We start from the raw sequence: 18,516 nt of genomic DNA, 5'->3' as shown, positions 1-18,516 counted from the left end.
GCAGGGCTCCTACGTGGTCATAATTTCAACTAAAAGTCACTATTATTAAAGCTGGTGACTATTTGTCACTATTTTCGAGAAATGGTCACTAAAGTCGCTTTTTTTTTAAAATGGCTAAAAAAAATTTCCAAGAACTTGTACATCCAGGCCAATGCAAAACCTGTTTAGATTGGAATGATTTGAGAAATAAGACTTGTTATCACGCTTTGTAGCGTTCACTTTTAAAGGCTGTCCCTAAGTATGTAGCTGGGCATAACTCAGGTGTTTTTCTTGTGGGCAGAAATGACATTGTCAGCTGACTAGATAATTTCCAATATTTGATTTTCAACCAAAATGTTAAGGCTACGGTGCTGCTCATCATTTTTACCTGGTACAAGTTCAACAGTGGAAGACTTGGTTGCCGCTGCAGCATAAGTGGCTTAGGGCTGTCTTTTTGTATCCCTTAGAAGTGCTATTCTGAATTTTATTTTATTTTATGTAGAAATGTTGCATGTAAGTTAGAGCAGCAGAAGGAATTGACAACCCTTGTCACTGGTGTTTTAGATTAGGCTCTTAGCTGATGTCCATTCGGATGGAGGCAGATTGAGATAAGTTTGCATAATATATTTGAAGTAATTCTAAGGTTGATCCCATTCGTCTTTCTCTTGGTTGTTTTTCATGCATACATTGTCCTTCCTTATTCATGAGTTTCGATTTGGTGTAACATCGGATCCCTCATCAAATGTAAAACTTTCTAAAGAATTTTTACATTTGAAATCTTGATGCTTGTGAAGATTACAATTTCTACGGAAATAAGGACTTTCTGGTTCAAACGTGTGATAAAGTGAAGATAGTTTAGGTATTGATTTCATATTGATTGAGCTTATATTTTATTTTCCTTTTCATTTCCAGTAATTTAGTACTGAAGTGAGACTTTAATTTAGTACTGAAGTGCAAATTTTTAAGGAATGACTGTCAGAAAACGATCCCAAAGGTTAACCCTCTAGGGGCTTTTTAAGGACAAGACAGATTGTTGAATTAAGTGGGCAGCCCAGTCAAGGGTTAATTTTATTCCTTTGATTGCCGTTGTTACTGTCTGCCATTTATGCTACACTTTTATGCTATTGGCTTTCTCTGTTTACATTTGGGCTTATTTTATATATACTTGCTATTCTTGTTAGAATATTTCTGGTTACAAAGCTGTTGAACAACCGTTTATCGGTCTTTAGGATTACATCGAAAATGGAGGGCTTCGGATATAATCAGGATTATACCCGAAATTTAAAGATTTAAAGTTGAGGCATTTAACTTCGGGAAGTTATATCTTGAAATCTACGGTTTTATAAGCTTTTTTTTACTTTTGCACCGATATACCAAATAATTTTTTTCTAACCCTTGTTCTTCTGATACTGCCTCTTTTCTTTAGTTTTCTTTATTTTGTATTTAGTTTTCAGGAATTGAAAATGTTTGACTTGTTGATCTTTAAGAAATAAATGAAGTTTGGGAAGTGGTTTCACCTTAATGCAATTTTGTTACCATTAAAGGAATTAGGATAAGCAATAAGATAAAAAATGAGAGAGCATACAAGTGCATCGGGGCAGGTACGTCGGAGGACGTGCCTTTTTGCTTATGAAGGGGGGGGGAGACAAAAACAAAGCAAGAGAGAGGCCCATAAATTGGTCACAATATGCTATTTCTCTAGTTGGGGAGGAGGCGAGAATAAGTAGAAATCTCCCAAGAATGGTCCGAATTTGAAAACCTTAAATATTCTGACAGTGAGGTTGACTGATAATTCTATATGAATATTTTTAAACATTTTTCAGTTGCTATTTTAAACAGTTAAAAGTGAACTTGCCGCTTAATATTTATTGAATCGATTGATTGAAAGAAGCCTTGGTTCATGAAGATAAATGAAAAATATTTCTATAGAATCTCATGTGTAGAAATTGAATATTTTGACTTCGAACTGGTTTTGAGGTGAGTAGACCTTGAAACGGATCCTTTTCAGTCCTTAAATAACCAAAAGTGCTTTTTCTTATGTAATTTTTTCATATTTTGATTGTGAAAGGGCCTACATCCTACCGCCCTTGACCTGGTTACGGTTTTGAGTCTTATGGCTTAATGAATTGTAGATTTTTCTAGACCCTGCGTTTGACAAATGAACGATTCACCGTGCCAGAAGTATTATTCCACCCTTCAGATCTAGGAATTCCTCAGATGGGCATATCAGAAGCCATTGTTCATACCATTGAAAGTTGCCCTCCTGAATTGCACTCCCATTTATTTAAAAATATTGTATTAACTGGTGGTAACTGTGTTATCCCAGGATTCCGTGACCGAGTTGAAACTGATGTGAGGTTTATGGCACCCTCTATTATGGAAGTTGGTGTAGTCGTTCCTTCAAAGTAAGTAAATCGATTTTAATATATGCAAATTATATGCTGTTGTAGGTGCCTCAAAAGGAGGGGAGGGCATACATGAATGTAACTAGTGGTATTTCTTGGAGAAGAAGAAGGCGATTAGTTTTCTATGAGAGACCCAGTCTTACCCCTCTATCCAAGCTACGCTCATGTGGGTAAACGGTTTTTTGCTCCCTTTGTAATTAAAAAAAGGGACTATATTGTATGTCTGACGTGATGATTATTTCATTTGACAAAGATCTTGTCCAATGCATTTTTTTTCTCCAACAGAATTATATATTTTGTTCCCTAAGTTTATCCTTTGGGAAAAAAGAAGAAACAACATATATGTAAACCGTAAGTAAATGCTAAACTCAGAGAATACAATGTTAATAAAACGTTAACGTAAATGTTAATGTAAAAAATGTTACTGCTTTCATTATTGCTACTGTGTTTTTGTTGCAATGTTCGCTCTTGTTTGTTATAATGTTTTAAATCTGCTATTATTTTTCGCTTCTTTTCTTTCGTGTTTGTAGAAAAACTGAGACGATAGCCCCCTTTCACTTTACATATTAGGGGGTTTACATCATTTTTATTCGCTATTTTAGAATGAAGATAATCACAAACATCAAAAACAAGAAGAACACTAGAAAATTATTTTCGTAATTCAGTGGAAATCTAATTTGAATGAATATATTGGCCCTATGTCCAAAGGCCGTCCTCAGCTAAACATAAATGTATAGAAGAAGAAAAATCTACAACAACATACGACCAATAAAACTAAAATGAAATTTTTTTTTGAACAGTCCTACCATCCTTACCTCAGCGAAGTTCAACCAGGACTCCGCTTCGCTGAAGTAAAGATGCTAGGACTGTTTTGAAAAAAGTTTCATTTTAGTTTTATTGGTCGTATGTTGTTGTAAGTTTTTATCTTATCTATATATATAAAAATGAGTTGTCTGTCTGTGGATCAGGTGACGTCATGTTTCTGTGTCGACTGACGTCATGAAGTTAGTTGTCGTCATTTTTTCTGACGGTGACGTCATTAAAGATATTTAAGACATATATGTTCACGTAGAAATCTATTAATGTTTAAGTTTAAAATGACTGATGAACTTACAATGGCAAAAGCCGATGAAGATGCTCAAAGAGTCTATGCCAAAAAACTTGCTGCTGATAGAGAAAGTCAGAAAAGAAAGCGTGCCGAGGAATCAAAAGAACAGCAAGGAAACAGGCTTGAGGCTAAAGAACGCAAAACCGCGCAGTTAGATGAAGATCCACCTGGACAGCGAGAGTCAAAACATATCAAAACTGAAAATAATAGCGATGATGATTGGGTTTGGGATTATGACTTGGATAAGGTCATCAATGCCTACCAGATTTTAGTTAAAAAAACAAAGGTTCGGCGATATGTATTTCATAGTGAAGCTGAAAAATAAAGAAGAAAAAGAAAACTGAAAAAAGAAAAAATGTAAAAAACTAAAAAATACTAAAAAGAAAAAACACTCAAAGAGAAATTACAGACCGGGACACAAATGACGACCGGGACAGAGGGAATATAAATAACGACCGGGAAACTTAAAGAGAAATTACAGACTGGGATACCGGGACACAAATGACGACCGGGACACAGGGAATATAAATGACGACCAGGACACAGGTATTTAAGAATATCGTTCAAAGACAAATTTTTAATTGTAAGAAGACCGTTGAAAGAGAAATTTCTAATTGTAAAATGACTGAAGAACCTACAATGGCAACGGTACCACCATCGAAGTAGATAACCAGTGGGTTGTTCCATATTCCCCATTATTATCAAAAACATTTAATGCACACATAAACGTTGAATACTGTAACTCCGTAAAGGCAATCAAATACATATGTAAATACGTCAACAAAGGCAGTGACATGGCAGTTTTTGGCTTGCAGCCCGAAATCAAAGATTTCGACGAAATCGTACAATATCAGGCTGGAAGATACATAAGCAGTAATGAAGCTGTTTGGCGAATTCTTTCATTTCCGATACATGAACGTAGTCAAGCTGTTGTTCACTTAGCGGTACATTTACAGAATGGTCAACGTGTTTATTTCTCGGAAACCAACGTGCAACAAAGAGCCCTGAATCCACCGGATACAAAATTAACAGCTTTTTTTTCGCTTTGCAAAAATGATTCTTTTGCAAAAAAACTGCTGTATACTGAAGTGCCTTCGTATTACACGTGGAATACTAAAAATAAAGTATTTAAACGTCGAAAACAGGGTAAGTCAGTCGACGGCCAACCTACCATCTTCAAAGATACCACGATAGGAAGACTCTACACCGTTCACCCCAATCAACATGAATGCTTCTTTCTACGCCTGCTTTTGGTGAATGTACCCGGTCCGACATCCTTTGAGTATTTGAGAACTGTAAACGGTACTATACATGACACTTACCGTAGTGCATGCCAAGCTCTGAATTTATTGGAGAATCACCAACACTGGGATAACTGCATCAATGACGCGTGCGAAACGTCAACCCCAAGTCAAATTCGTGCATTGTTTGGCATCATTTTGACAACTTGCTCTCCATCAGCTCCTACAGAGTTATGGGAAAAATATAAGTCAAAAATGTCCGAAGATATACTCCATCGAAAACAGTTAGAGACGTCAGATATGACTTTTGATTTTAGATCAGAAATTTATAACTACACTTTAGTTATTATAGAAGATTTGTGCGTACGTAATGCAAACAAACCTCTTCAGGATTTGGGAATGCCTTCACCTAACCGTATCGCTGCTGTTTCGACATGTGTAGAATTGGATTGTGAACAAAGTTACAGTACGAGTGATCTATTGTCGTATGTACAAAATAACATTTCCAAGTTAACGTCCGAACAACAAGACATTTATGATACGATAGACTCAATTTCAGAACGTATACAACTACCGGCTGATTTCTGTAATTTAGTGACGTCCAAAAATGAATTGATTGAAAAAGTATTTCCGAATATTCTAAAAAATTATAAAAATAATAAATGGCTAAGTGAAAGAGCGATTCTCGCACCCAAAAATATAGACGTCCACGAAATCAACAATATTGTTTTGACCAAGATTCGAGACCAGGCAGTCCTTTACAAGTCAGTCGACACAGTTTTGGAACCAAATGAAGCGGTTAATTATCCATCTGAATTTTTAAATTCCATAGATCTTTCAGAGTTTCCACCACACGTGCTACAACTAAAAATAGGCGTACCAATAATACTTTTGAGAAATATCAACCCACCAAAGCTTTGCAATGGCACGCGACTTGCCGTAAAAAAAACAATGGAAAACCTAATAGAGGCCACAATCTTGACAGGGCCTTTTGAGGGTGAGGCTGTTCTTATTCCTCGCATTCCCATGATTCCAACGGATCTGCCTTTTCAATTTAAAAGATTGCAATTCCCAATTCGATTAGCATTTGCAATCACCATTAACAAAGCTCAAGGTCAATCATTAGAAAAATGTGGTATAGATCTTAATACTGATTGTTTTTCCCATGGACAATTGTACGTTGCATGTTCGAGGGTCGGTAAACCTGACAATCTATTTATATGCAGCGACAATTGGACAGCGAAGAATGTTGTATATTCGCAAGTTTTACGCAGTTAATTTGTATTGTATCTATCTATCTATCTATCTATCTATATAAAAACGAGTTGTGTGTATGTATGTTTGTTTTTTTGTAAAAAGAGCGTTTGCATATGACGTCATTATTAGTACATACGGCTTTGTATATGCTCAGACAATGGGAAAGCCAAGAATGTTGTATATTTGCAATTTTTACGTAGTTTAACTCCTGCAGACGAAATGAATGCTTGCCTGAAAAATTCTAATTTATGGGCACACGTAAAAATATTAAAATTAACTACAAATATGCGTGTCCGATTGCAAAACGATGACTCTGGTCAAACTTTTTCAGATCAATTGCTGGCAATTGGAAACGGAAAGCTCCCAGTAGTGGGAAAGCCAAAAATGTTGTATATTCGCAATTTTTACGTAGTTTGAAACACATATATAAATCTATCTATATTCACAGGTGGGACACAGGGACACAACTACAATGGCGCGTAACTAATATGGCGCGTAACGACTTACGCGCGCGGGGGGGCTTGGGGGGGCGAAGCGCCCCGCCAACTAGGTGTCGGGGTGGCGCGAAGCGCCACCCCAACAGATAGTTTATAATTATGTTTTGCTGATGACGACCCTTGGACATAGAGCCGAAATATTCATTCAAGTTAGATTTCCACTGTCTTACGAAAAGAATCCCTGTTGTTCTTCTTGTTTTTGATGTTTCTGATGGAAAGGCAGTGTTGTCTTCGTCGCTATTTTAGAATGAAGATAATAACGAGTAAGTAATTATAATCAGTACGACTTGTGGGATGCAGCCCCAATTAAAAAATTTTCGTTTAAATGTCGCTGTCATTGAAAATCTGATTTTGGGATGGTGGATTGCAAACTGCCATCCTGATTTCGGAAAATATAAAATTGTTAGGCAACATTTGTGTTTTATCTTGCAGTCGTCAGTTTTTCCGTTAGAAGAGATCCGACTTCATCGATCGGTGCGCGGTGAAATTGTGCAAAAGGATATATCAGTAACTTAGTATCCTAAAATAATGTGATTTTGACGAATTTCAAGAACATAATCTGATTAAAAGCGCTATTCTTGTGAACCTGTACCGTCATTTGTCGTATGTTGTGTGTATTTGAGTCATTAAGCTGGAAAGGGGCTTTTGCAGGGTTATATTATCCTAATTGTATTACTTATTAATCTAAATATATATATATATATATATATATATATATATATATATATATATATATATATATATATATATATATATATATATACTAGCTGTTGGGGTGGCGCTTCGCGCCACCCCGACACCTAGTTGGTGGGGGCGCTTCGCCCCCCCCCCAAGCCCCCCCGCGCGCGTAAGTCGTTGCGCGCCATATTAGTTACGCGCCATTGTAGTTGTGTCCCTATGTCCCACCTGTGAATATATATATATATATATATATGTTTTTAACTACGTAAAACTTGCGAATATACAACATTCTTTGCTGTCCCAATGTCTGTGCATATAAATAGATTGTCAGGTTTACCGACTCTTGAACATGCAACATATAATGGTCCATGGGAAAACAATCCGTATTCAGATCTATACCTCATGATTCTAATGATTGCCCTTGAGCTTTGTTGATGGTGATTGCTAATCGACCATTCCCTGAGTCGCCATCGTCATTTATATATCCCCCTGTGCACCCCGGCGTCCCCTTTGTAGTTATGTCCCGGTCGTCATTTATATTCCCTGTGTCCCGGTCGTCATTTGTGTCCCGGTGTCCCAGTCTGTGATTTCTCTTTGAGTGTCCCGGGCGTCATTTATATTCCTTGTGTCCCGGTGTCCCGGTCGTCATTTATATCCCCCTGTGCCCCACGGCGTCCCCGTTGTAGTTGTGTCCCTGTGTCCCGGTCGTCATTTATATTCCCTGTGTCCCGGTCGTCATTTGTATCCCGGTGTCTCGGTCTGTATATACATTCGTTTTTTAGTTTTTGTTTTTCTCCTTTATTTTTTTCCTTTTTATTTTTTTTTTATTTTTTAGTTTATTTAGATTTTTAGATTTTTTAGTTTTTTTTTATTAGTTTTTAGTTGTTTTTTTCTTTTTAGTTTTTTTGTAGTTTTTACCTTCTTTTTAGTTTTTTAGTTTTTTTTTTTACTTATGTCCTGGTCTTCCAGTCTGTAATTTCTCTTTGAGCGTCCCGTTCGTCTTTGTTTGATGGTGAGCTTTGTTGCCCCTATGAGCTTTGTTGATGGTGATTGCTAATCGAACATTGCCTGTGTCCCCGTCGTCATTTATGTCCCCCCTGTGCCCCCGGCGTCACCGTTGTAGTTGTGTCCCTGCGTCCCGGTCGTCATTTATATTCCCTGTGTCCCGGTCGTCATCCCGGTATACATTCGTTTTTGAATTGGTATATGATGAAATAAATTTTTAATTTTTTCCCTTTTTTTCCTTTTTATTGGTTTTGACCTTTTTTTAGGTTTTTTAGTTTTTTTCTTTTTTCTTTTTAGTTTTTTTTGAAGTTTTTATCTTTTTAGTTTTTTTATTTTTTATTTTTCTCTTTTATTTTTCAGTCTTTTCCTTTTTTTAGTTTTTTTCTTTTTTAGTTTTTAGTTTTTTTTAGTTTTTTACCTTTTTTTAGTTTTTTTAGTTTTTTTAGTTTTTTAGATTTTTTATTAGTTTTTAGTTTTTTTTGTAGTTTTTGCCTTTTTTTAGTTTTTTCAGTTTTTTTTAGTTTTTAGTTTTTTACCTTTTTTTATTTTTTTTTAGTTTTTTAGCTTTTTTAGTTTTTTTTTTCTTTTTAGTTTTTTTTGTAGTTTTTACCTTTTTTAGTTTTTTTTCTTATTTTGTATTAGTGTGAAATAATTCAGACGTCATATGCGGACAAACATGACGTCACCTGATCCACGATCCACAGATCCACAGACAACTTATTTTTATATATATAGCTATATATATATACTAGCTGTTGGGGTGGCGCTTCGCGCCACCCCAACACCTAGTTGGTGGGGGCGCTTCGTGCTCCCCCCAAGCCCCCCGCGCGCGTAAGTCGTTACGCGCCATATTAGTTACGCGCCATTGTAGTTGTGTCCCTATGTCCCACCTGTGAATATAGATATATATATATATATATATATATATATATATATATATATATATATATATATATATATATATATATATATATATATATATATATATATATATATATATATATATATATATATATATATATATATATATATATATATATATATATATATATATATATATATATATATATATATATATATATATATATATATATATATATATATATATATATATATATATATATATATATATATATATATATGTTTTTAACTACGTAAAACTTGCGAATATACAACATTCTTTGCTGTCCCATTGTCTGTGCATATAAATAGATTGTCAGGTTTACCGACTCTTGAACATGCAACATATAATGGTCCATGGGAAAACAATCCGTATTCAGATCTATACCTCATGATTCTAATGATTGCCCTTGAGCTTTGTTGATGGTAATTGCTAATCGACCATTCCCTGAGTCGCCATCGTCATTTATATATCCCCCTGTGCACCCCGGCGTCCCCTTTGTAGTTATGTCCCTGTGTCCCGGTCGTCATTTATATTCCCTGTGTCCCGGTCGTCATTTGTGTCCCGGTGTTCCAGTCTGTGATTTCTCTTTGAGTGTCCCGGGCGTCATTTATATTCCTTGTGTCCCGGTCGTCATTTATATCCCCCTGTGCCCCCCGGCGTCCCCATTGTAGTTGTGTCCCTGTGTCCCGGTCGTCATTTATATTCCCTGTGTCCCGGTCGTCATTTGTATCCCGGTGACCCGGTCTGTATATACATTCGTTTTTTAGTTTTGTTTTTCTCCTTTATTTTTTTCCTTTTTTCTTTTTTTTCTTTTTTAGTTTATTTAGATTTTTAGATTTTTTAGTTTTTTTATTAGTTTTTAGTTTTTTTGTAGTTTTTACCATTTTTTTAGTTTTTTTTTTACTTATGTCCTGGTCGTCATTTATACTCCCTGTGTCCCGGTCGTCATTTGTGTCTCGGTGCTTTGTTGATTGCTAATTTATATTATATTTATATTTTTTATATTTATTAATATTTTTTTAGTTTTCTTTTTCTCTTATTTTTCAGTTTTTTCCTTTTTTTTAGTTTTTTCTTTTTTAGTTTTTAGTTTTTTTTTGTTTTTTACCTTTTTTTAGTTTTTTTAGTTTTTTAGCTTTTTTATTAGTTTTTAGTTTTTTTTTAGTTTTTGCCTTTTTTTAGTTTTTTTTTAGTTTTTAGTTTTTTACCTTTTTTTAGTTTTTTAGCTTTTTTTTCTTTTTAGTTTTTTTTTGTAGTTTTTACCTTTTTTAGTTTTTTTTCTTCTTTTGTATTAGTGTGAAATAATTCAGACGTCATATGCGGACAAACACGACGTCACTCGACAGACAGACAGACAGACATAACCCACAAACAACTTATTTTTATATATATTTATTCATATTTTTTTAGTTTTCTTTTTCTCTTTTATTTTTCAGTTTTTTCCTTTTTTTTAGTTTTTTTCTTTTTTAGTTTTTACCTTTTTTTAGTTTTTTTTTAGTTTTTTAGCTTTTTTAGTTTTTTTATTAGTTTTTATTTTTTTTTTGTAGTTTTTGCCTTTTTTTATTTTTTTCAGTTTTTTTTTAGTTATTAGATTTTTACCTTTTTTTAGTTTTTTTTTTCTTTTTAGTTTTTTTTGTAGTTTTTACCTTTTTTAGTTTTTTTCTTCTTTTGTATTAGTGTGAAATAATTCAGACGTCATATGCGAACAAACATGACGTCACCTGATCCACAGATCCACACACAGACAACTTATTTTTATATATATAGATATGTATATATATGTTATGTATTTATTTTTAGTGGGCACTCAAGTATCTTTAGCGTAGCTATCCTAATTTACATACGAGTGTTTAAGTTGCCATTCTGACTCAGTCCATAAAAAACGAAGGAAACTGAAACTGATGATATAACTATAATATAGTTGGTTTGATTATTATTATAATATGTTTCAAGACCAACTAATATAGTTGGTTTTGATCATAATTATAATATATTTCCACCAGGTTGAAAAATTATTTTTGGTAATATTTTTCGCGTTTTATTGCCTCTTTGACTGGAGGGGGTTTGTTGCAGTGCATTTGTTGATGGAGTAAGTATAATTGGCCTCTAGAAATGTTGCTATTGCCGACTAAAATGATCTTTGCCAATCCACAATGTTAGTCCTTACTTTTGTGGAATATTTTTTTAACCTACAATAATAATCCAAGTTCCTCGATGGTATTTTGTCAAAAGTTAATCGATTTTGGCTTTTAGAAGGCTCATTTACTATCGACTTTTAATTACTGGAAAAATATGGTGGTATTATTTGAGATTAATAGATAGGAGGATTCTAATTGTGAAGATTGTACATTTTTAGCTGGGGGGGGGGGAGGATTAAAACAGATTTCGAGCTCAAACATCTAAAAAATATTCTGCACATTTCTATAAGAGCGGAAAACTAGAATTTACCTCTGAGGTTCCATAGTGAGAAAAATTTGGCTCCAAGATTTATTTTAAGATATGGTTTGTTTTTTCTCTTTACGTATTGCCTGAATAGTTGAAATGTCCATACAACAAGTTATGAGGTTATAGTATTACGTTCTTATGACTGATTGTGTAAAAATAACGAGTTGATCCTTTTCCCCCTAATTTCAGATGAAAAAGGGGAAGAAGAACCCTGCATTTTGTATTAATTTAAAAAATTAGAAATTTTTCAAACTTTGAATTATCTATCAAATTCACTCACTTCAATCTTAAGTTCGTTTATATTTTTCAGTCCAATTACCTATGCTTGGCATGGAGGTGCGGCGTTTTCAAAAGAACCTGGATCAAGCAAGTTTTTTGTTACTAGAAAAGAATACGATGAACATGGATATAATATTTTCGAAGATAAGTATTCCAAATAGTGCATTTTGAAATACAAACCCATTGTCTTTTTCAAATACATTTTTATTTTTTTCTAGGTTCTCGGGTGTTTTTTTTAGAACTAGACACATGTGCATGCAAGGTTAGACGATTTTAGTCGATTATAACGATTTTGGTTGTTTATTCCACTAAGTAGTATTAAAGCATGATTTGTAGAACAGCATGATGTATCAAAAAAAATTTGGGGTGGGGTTGAAACTTGGTAGCCAACCCCCTGGGTGCGGTTTTGGTAGTTTCTATGTTACAGTGTTCGGGCTCGCCTATAAATTCCAATAAATTCCTATATTTTCGGCTGAAGAGCACTAAGAACATTGCTCATGATTTGCAATTTTCTGTCTTTTGCTGTAGATTGATAATTAATTACAACTGTTGAGCTTTCTGAACTTAACTAATGCTTTGTTTTGGGCTTAGTAAGCTGCTTCTGCCTGGGCTATGCTGTTGTGTTGACTTAGTAGCCTATGTTTTGTTTTTTGTCATGTTGGGCCTGTCCGAAATGAGCAAAGATCAGTATATAGGCTAGCAGTCTCTGCTTAATGAGACTGGAGTTCTTGCGACTTATGTGTTTCCTGGCTGAACGCTGGCTTGCTGATGTGAATACGGCCCAGGCTATTCTAAGATAGTTGCTAATTGAGGGAAGTATAATAGACGTGCACTGGGTAGGCTATATGCTACATTCTGTGATCAATCTGTCCTTTATCTATCTGGTCTTTATCCCCTTCTAAAGAAAATGATGTTAATCAGATTCGGACTTTTACTTTAAATTTTTACTTTATCTCCCCCATTGGTATAGCAATGGTAAGATAATTTGCAAGTTTGATGTCCCTGATATAAGTGCAAAGTTAGCCCTCCTGCATGGAAGATTGTCGGAATCAGCCTTTTATCGTTTATCGCCTCATCATCCTTTGGTCCGTCTGTTCGGTTAATCTCATTGTAGCATAGTGTTTTTATGGCACTCGGTATTAACCAAGTGACATATAGCAATTACAAATTCTGTCGGTCCTGGTTTTGCTACTTAAGGCATTTCCAGGTAAGCTAGGACGATGAAATTTGGCAGGCTTATCAGGAACTGGACCAGATTAAATTATAAATAGTCGTTTTTCCGATTTCCCCGATCTGGGGGGGGGGGAGTTTGGGGCCCGTTAATTCAGAAAAAATAGAAAAATGAAGTATTTTTAACTTACGAATGGTTGATCAGATCTTAATGAAATTTTATTTCTGGAAGGATATCGTGTCTCAGAGCTGTTATTTTAAATACCGACTGGATCTGGTGACATTGGGGGAGTTTGGAGGGGGAAACCTAAAATCTTGGAAAACCCTTAGAGTGGAGGGATTGGGCTGAAACTTGGTGGGAAAAATAAGCACAAGTCCTAGATACATGATTGACATAACCAGAATGGATCCGCTCTCTTTGGGGTAGTTTGGGGGGGGGGGGTTGATTCTGAAAAATTAGAAAAAATGAGGTATTTTTAACTTACGAACGGGTGATCGGATCTCAATGAAATTTGATATTTAGAAGGATATTGGGTCTCAAAGCTCTTATTTTAAATCCCGTTCGGATCTGGTGACATTGGGGGGAATTTGGGGGGGGGGACCTAAAATCATGGAAAACGCTTAGATTGGAGGGGTCGGGATGAAACTTGGTAATTTATGGGACCAGGCATTCCACACTATCTACCACAAATCTTTTCCCGAGGACTTCCGAATCCTATATTTGGGCCCGGGAAATCCTATATAAATAGGACAGAGCCTATAATTTGAAACGAACCGACCTGTCCGAACCCTGATATTATATGAGTGTCATTAACATCTATTTTTAAATCATAACGGTGTAGAGAAAGTCCATTTGTTCAAGAAGGCTCAATAATGATTTTTAGAAAGATAAAGGTTGGATCGACAATATTTGTCTTGTACGGAATTCTTAAGGGTATTTTCTCAGGTAAATCTTGGAACGAAGAAATTTTACGAAAAATTGAAAATCCTTGCTTCGCTGTGCTATCAAATTCTGAAAATGTGAGATGTACCCTTTCGGTATAGATACTTGAACTTATTTTGTATTGTTCCAGGTGGCAACAGCAATAACAGCCTTACTAAGTAACATGTTTTATTCCGGGGCCCATTTCAATACAAAGCTACGAGCAAGGTGACAAAACACAGGAAAAAATATTATTAAACTCAAACTTGTCAAAGGCCTACTTAAAGCTGAAAGGCAGTATTCTTTTTTGTCTAAAATCTCACACTCATTCAAAAAAATCACTCATTATTTTCACTTTAAATGTTTAAACGAAACATGCCATTCCTATTTCAATTGAAAATTGCTGGTTAATGTCCCCAATATCATTTACTGCGACATCTACAAACGGCAGCCTGTTGGCTCTGTCTGTCTCGTAGTTGATGACCGTCTTCGCCCATCTGTCTGATTTCACCTAAACAAGTACAGAGTCATTATAAAGATGTTTCAGAAAACGAAAAAACTTGAGTTACTTTTTACTGTTCTGGAAGTCTATAACCTAAAAACCTAAATTATCTGACATTGACTGACTTACTTTGACTTATTTCCCATCTGGCCTTTGTGGCTGTATTGGGGCTTCTTCTCTTCTCACTGATCGGGGAATAAAGTATTTGATTGTATCTAGTGCTACACGCAGGAGTTGGGGGAGATTCTGACCACTGAAGTTGTCGTAACATTTCTTGCGGGGTTGACCACGAGGTTTTGTGTCATGTACCCATCCTTTAAACGTGATTTTTGGGAGTTGATTTGATGAAATTCGTTGGATATTACCAGGCCAGCGGAGTTGCTGACTTCTAATTTGGTCCATGATAGTGTATGAGCAGTGAAGGAGTTTACGGAGGTCTTCATTGGATACTCGGTCAATGTAGATGATCCCTTCTATGCGACGGAGACACTTTGTTTCAAATGCGGAGATTCGATGTTCGTCGTTAGTTTTAATTGACCATGTTTCACTTGCATACATAGCAATGGGGATTATGACAGAGTTAGAGAGTCAGACCCTGAGTGATTTTAATAGTATCTGACATTTATGAGAAATAAATAGGGGAGCAACACTCCCTGGTGTTACTCTCCCTGGTATATACATCACCATGGTTTTACATCACAATTTATTTTATTTGAGGTCTTACTGTACTTCTTACATTGGAGTTAAGTAGATTTGACGTGGGTCTACTTGAGAAATTACTTTTTCTAGCTTACAAAATTCCCTCGTATGCATAGCAGTTGTACCAGGCAAAATAGAAATGAAATTAAATAGTTCCATATGAATGTGCCTACGAATGTTGCGAGGGAATTTACGCACTTGAATTAACTCTGATCAACCCTCCTACTTTAAGTCAGTCTGACTAAGCAATTGATTGGCAGAATATTTTATCATATATAAATTAACCATCCTGTAATAAAAATCGTATCAAATGATTACGAAAAGAAAAAATGGAAGAGGCTGATATGTGAGTATGATTTTGTCTGTTTTCGGCATTGAAATTTATTCTTTATTACCACTGCTAATTTTAACTCTCTGAAGTTCCAAGATGCATGTGAAAGACTGTACTTTTTTAGGAGTTGTTCAGAGTTACTGTGAAGTAGACACATTCTTACGTATGAAGCAATTTGCTGTTACGTAACTTACGGAACGTTAGTGTTTCACATGGAAACGAAGTACTTGTGTTAAGGTCTGAACCCGAGTTTTTTATTTTTTGTACAGATAAACTGAATGTAAATTGATATGTACGGAACACAACAGAAAATCCGATGTAGAAATAAAGGTGATAATGACCAAAGCTGGAAGAAAAATGGCAGATAAAGATAAAACGTTAAAAGAAACTACAATTCTTTTTAAAGGAGGATTTTCTGTGTGAGAGTAAAAGGAAACCTAATATAGAAAGAAATTAGCCTATTTGTAAAAAAAATTGCGGATGATGAAAATTCAGGTTAAAATATATATATATATATATATATATATATATATATATATATATATATATATATATATATATATATATATATATATATATATATATATATATATATATATATATATATATATATATATATATATATATATATATATTTGGATTGACAGTTGCCACCTACTGGCTTTTAAAATTGATTTTTAAGACAATATTTTTCAATTAGTGCGTAGGTGAAAATTTTCAGATCTGCTCACTACTCACGAAGCAGTTATCAAACTACTAAGGTGAATTGTCAATAGACTCTGTAATTTCTAACGCAGTTCCTTCATGTATATAGAATTTTCAGTGTTTCTCGATTACCCGAAGTAGGTTTGTTTATTATGTTCTTTGACTATGATTCATATGTAGTTCCAGTTTTGTTTACTTGATAATTAAACAGTATAATTTCATTAATCGGTTGCTAATATAGTTTACCATAGTATTATTTATATTATGTATTATTTATCCCAGGCGACTGGATTCTTTTTTTAAATTTTATTTTATATGTAAATAAAATGTTAGGTGTAGGAATATATGTAAAAAGCAGTTTCAAGGTAAGCACTTTGATTCCTTCTTCCCATTGCTGTGTTTGGGTTGAGAATGTCTGGGTTAGACTGCAGTGTGGTAATTCTACAATGGTTGTCGGAGTGGTTTATCATAGTCCTAATACTCCCTCTTGCGTTGAATCAGAACAGTATCTTGCTAATATCATTTCTGATGTTATCAAAGACTCTTGCAACAAACATGTGGTGATTCTTGGAGACTTCAATTTTCCCGATTATGATTGGGTTGATGGTTCTGGTTTTTCAGCCAAAGAACAGGAATCTCCATTTCTTACTTGTCTGTCTGAACATTCGCTGTTCCAAACTGTTGACCAACCTACACGGTATAGAGATGGTCAAGCATCCAACATACTGGACCTAGTTATTCTTAATAATCCAGATTTGTGGACTAAAAATGAATTTCTTGCCCCTATTGGTAACAGTGATCATGCTGCTATCCTCACAGAATTGCGCTTGTCTACTACTCAACCTCTTCCTAAACAACACAAAGTTATTGATCACAGGCGTATCTCTGAGAGACTTGCTGACTTTGATTGGGATACCATATTCACTTCAGATATTGAAGAATCTTGACAGAAATTCAAAGCTGTATTGCTAGTTTCTGAAAAAGCTCACACAAGAGCATTTTGGAGGAGACAGGCAAAAACACTACCCTTCATGACTTGTCTAACTAGCAAACTACTGAATAGGAAGAATCGAACATGGAAACACTTCAAAAAAAAAGAAAACAGATGCAAACTATCAGAAGTATCAAAAGGCACGGAATGAGGCCACCAATTCCATCAAACAACTGAAGAAGAGACATGAAGAAAGGTTAGCTGAAAGTATAAAAAATAATCCTAAGCTGTTTTGGCAGTATGCTTCTGTTAAATGTCGAAATAGGCACTCTGTCCCTGATTTGACTCATCATGGTCAGACAGTTTCAGACCCAGCTATTAAAGCCAAGATCCTAAATAACCAATTTGCATCAGCTTTTACATCAGAAACTGCTAGTAAGCTCCCGGCTCCCCCCTCATATATTGTTACTCAACCAATGCCACCTCTTGAGCTGACTGAGGAGTCTGTTATGAAACAGCTAGCTTTGTTGGATGTAAATAAATCTGCAGGGCCAGATGGCCTCCACCCCCGTCTCTTGCATGAGTGCAGAACAGAAATAGTATACCCACTCTCAAAACTCATTAGACTATCTCTGGATAGCTCAAAGCTTCCTGCTGAGTGGAAAGTGGCATATATTACCCCCATTCACAAAAAGGGAAGGAAAGATTCTGTGGAAAATTACCGGCCTATTAGTATTACCTCTGTTGTTGTTAAGCTTCTTGAACGTATTGTCAACAAAGCAGTTATTGAGCAATTGATCGGAATCATCTTCTTAACAGCTCTCAACATGGTTTCCGATGCAAGAGATCAGTTGACACTAATCTGCTTGAGTCATATGACTATATTACAAAACTACTGGAGTTGGGAATACCTGTTGACATGATCCTCCTTTATTTTTCAAAAGCATTCGACAAAGTTTGTCATAGGAGACTTGAGCTTAAGCTACAATCTATTGGTTTGGAGGAAAAAATTCTTAAATGGATTCTGGATTTCTTGAGGAATCGTGTTCAGTATGTAAGACTGTTTGATGCAGATGGCAATCCTATTCTATCCTCCTCTCAGAATGTTATCAGTGGGGTTCCACAGGGTAGTGTTCTTGGCCCCACCATGTTCAATATTTTCATAAATGATGCTCCTCTAGCGCTTAAAATCAGGATGACGTTATATGCTGATGATTCCAAGGTAATTGGTCCAGCTAGCACTCTTGAAGATACTTCCCAACTTCAAAATGACCTTGATCTCCTTAGCGTGTGGGCGAAATCTTGGCTACTCACTTTCAATGTGTCAAAATGTCATGTTTTACACTTTGGGCACAAGAATATCAATACAACTTACTCTCTTTACGGTCAGCTCCTTTCTCTAGTATTGGAGGAATGTGACCTAGGAGTAATTGTTGACAGATGATCTTAAATTTAGCA

The 18,516-nt window shown here is 35.2% G+C and overlaps 2 protein-coding genes across 3 annotated transcripts in view; one reads left to right on the top strand and one right to left on the bottom strand.

Annotated features, from left to right (window-relative positions):
• LOC136038081 (actin-related protein 6-like) overlaps positions 1 to 12,013 on the top strand; it is a 40,230-nt gene extending 28,217 nt beyond the window's left edge. Inside the window, exons 6-7 of the mRNA XM_065721080.1 lie at positions 2,122 to 2,384; positions 11,830 to 12,013. Coding sequence (XP_065577152.1) covers positions 2,122 to 2,384; positions 11,830 to 11,959 — 393 coding nt within the window. The 3' untranslated portion in view covers positions 11,960 to 12,013. The remainder of the gene's footprint in view (positions 1 to 2,121; positions 2,385 to 11,829) is intronic.
• A 2,049-nt stretch (positions 12,014 to 14,062) lies between these two features.
• LOC136038080 (collagen alpha-1(I) chain-like) overlaps positions 14,063 to 18,516 on the bottom strand; it is a 117,894-nt gene continuing 113,440 nt past the window's right edge. For both annotated transcript variants that reach the window (XM_065721078.1, XM_065721079.1), the window contains one exon: positions 14,063 to 14,401. In XM_065721078.1, coding sequence (XP_065577150.1) covers positions 14,255 to 14,401 — 147 coding nt within the window. In that variant the 3' untranslated portion in view covers positions 14,063 to 14,254. The remainder of the gene's footprint in view (positions 14,402 to 18,516) is intronic.

Source organism: Artemia franciscana, chromosome 17 (assembly GCF_032884065.1).
Source record: "Artemia franciscana chromosome 17, ASM3288406v1, whole genome shotgun sequence".
Classification (NCBI taxonomy): domain Eukaryota; kingdom Metazoa; phylum Arthropoda; class Branchiopoda; order Anostraca; family Artemiidae; genus Artemia; species Artemia franciscana.
The sequence above is the reverse complement of the archived record's forward strand: the minus strand, read 5'-3'. Positions and strand labels throughout refer to the sequence as shown.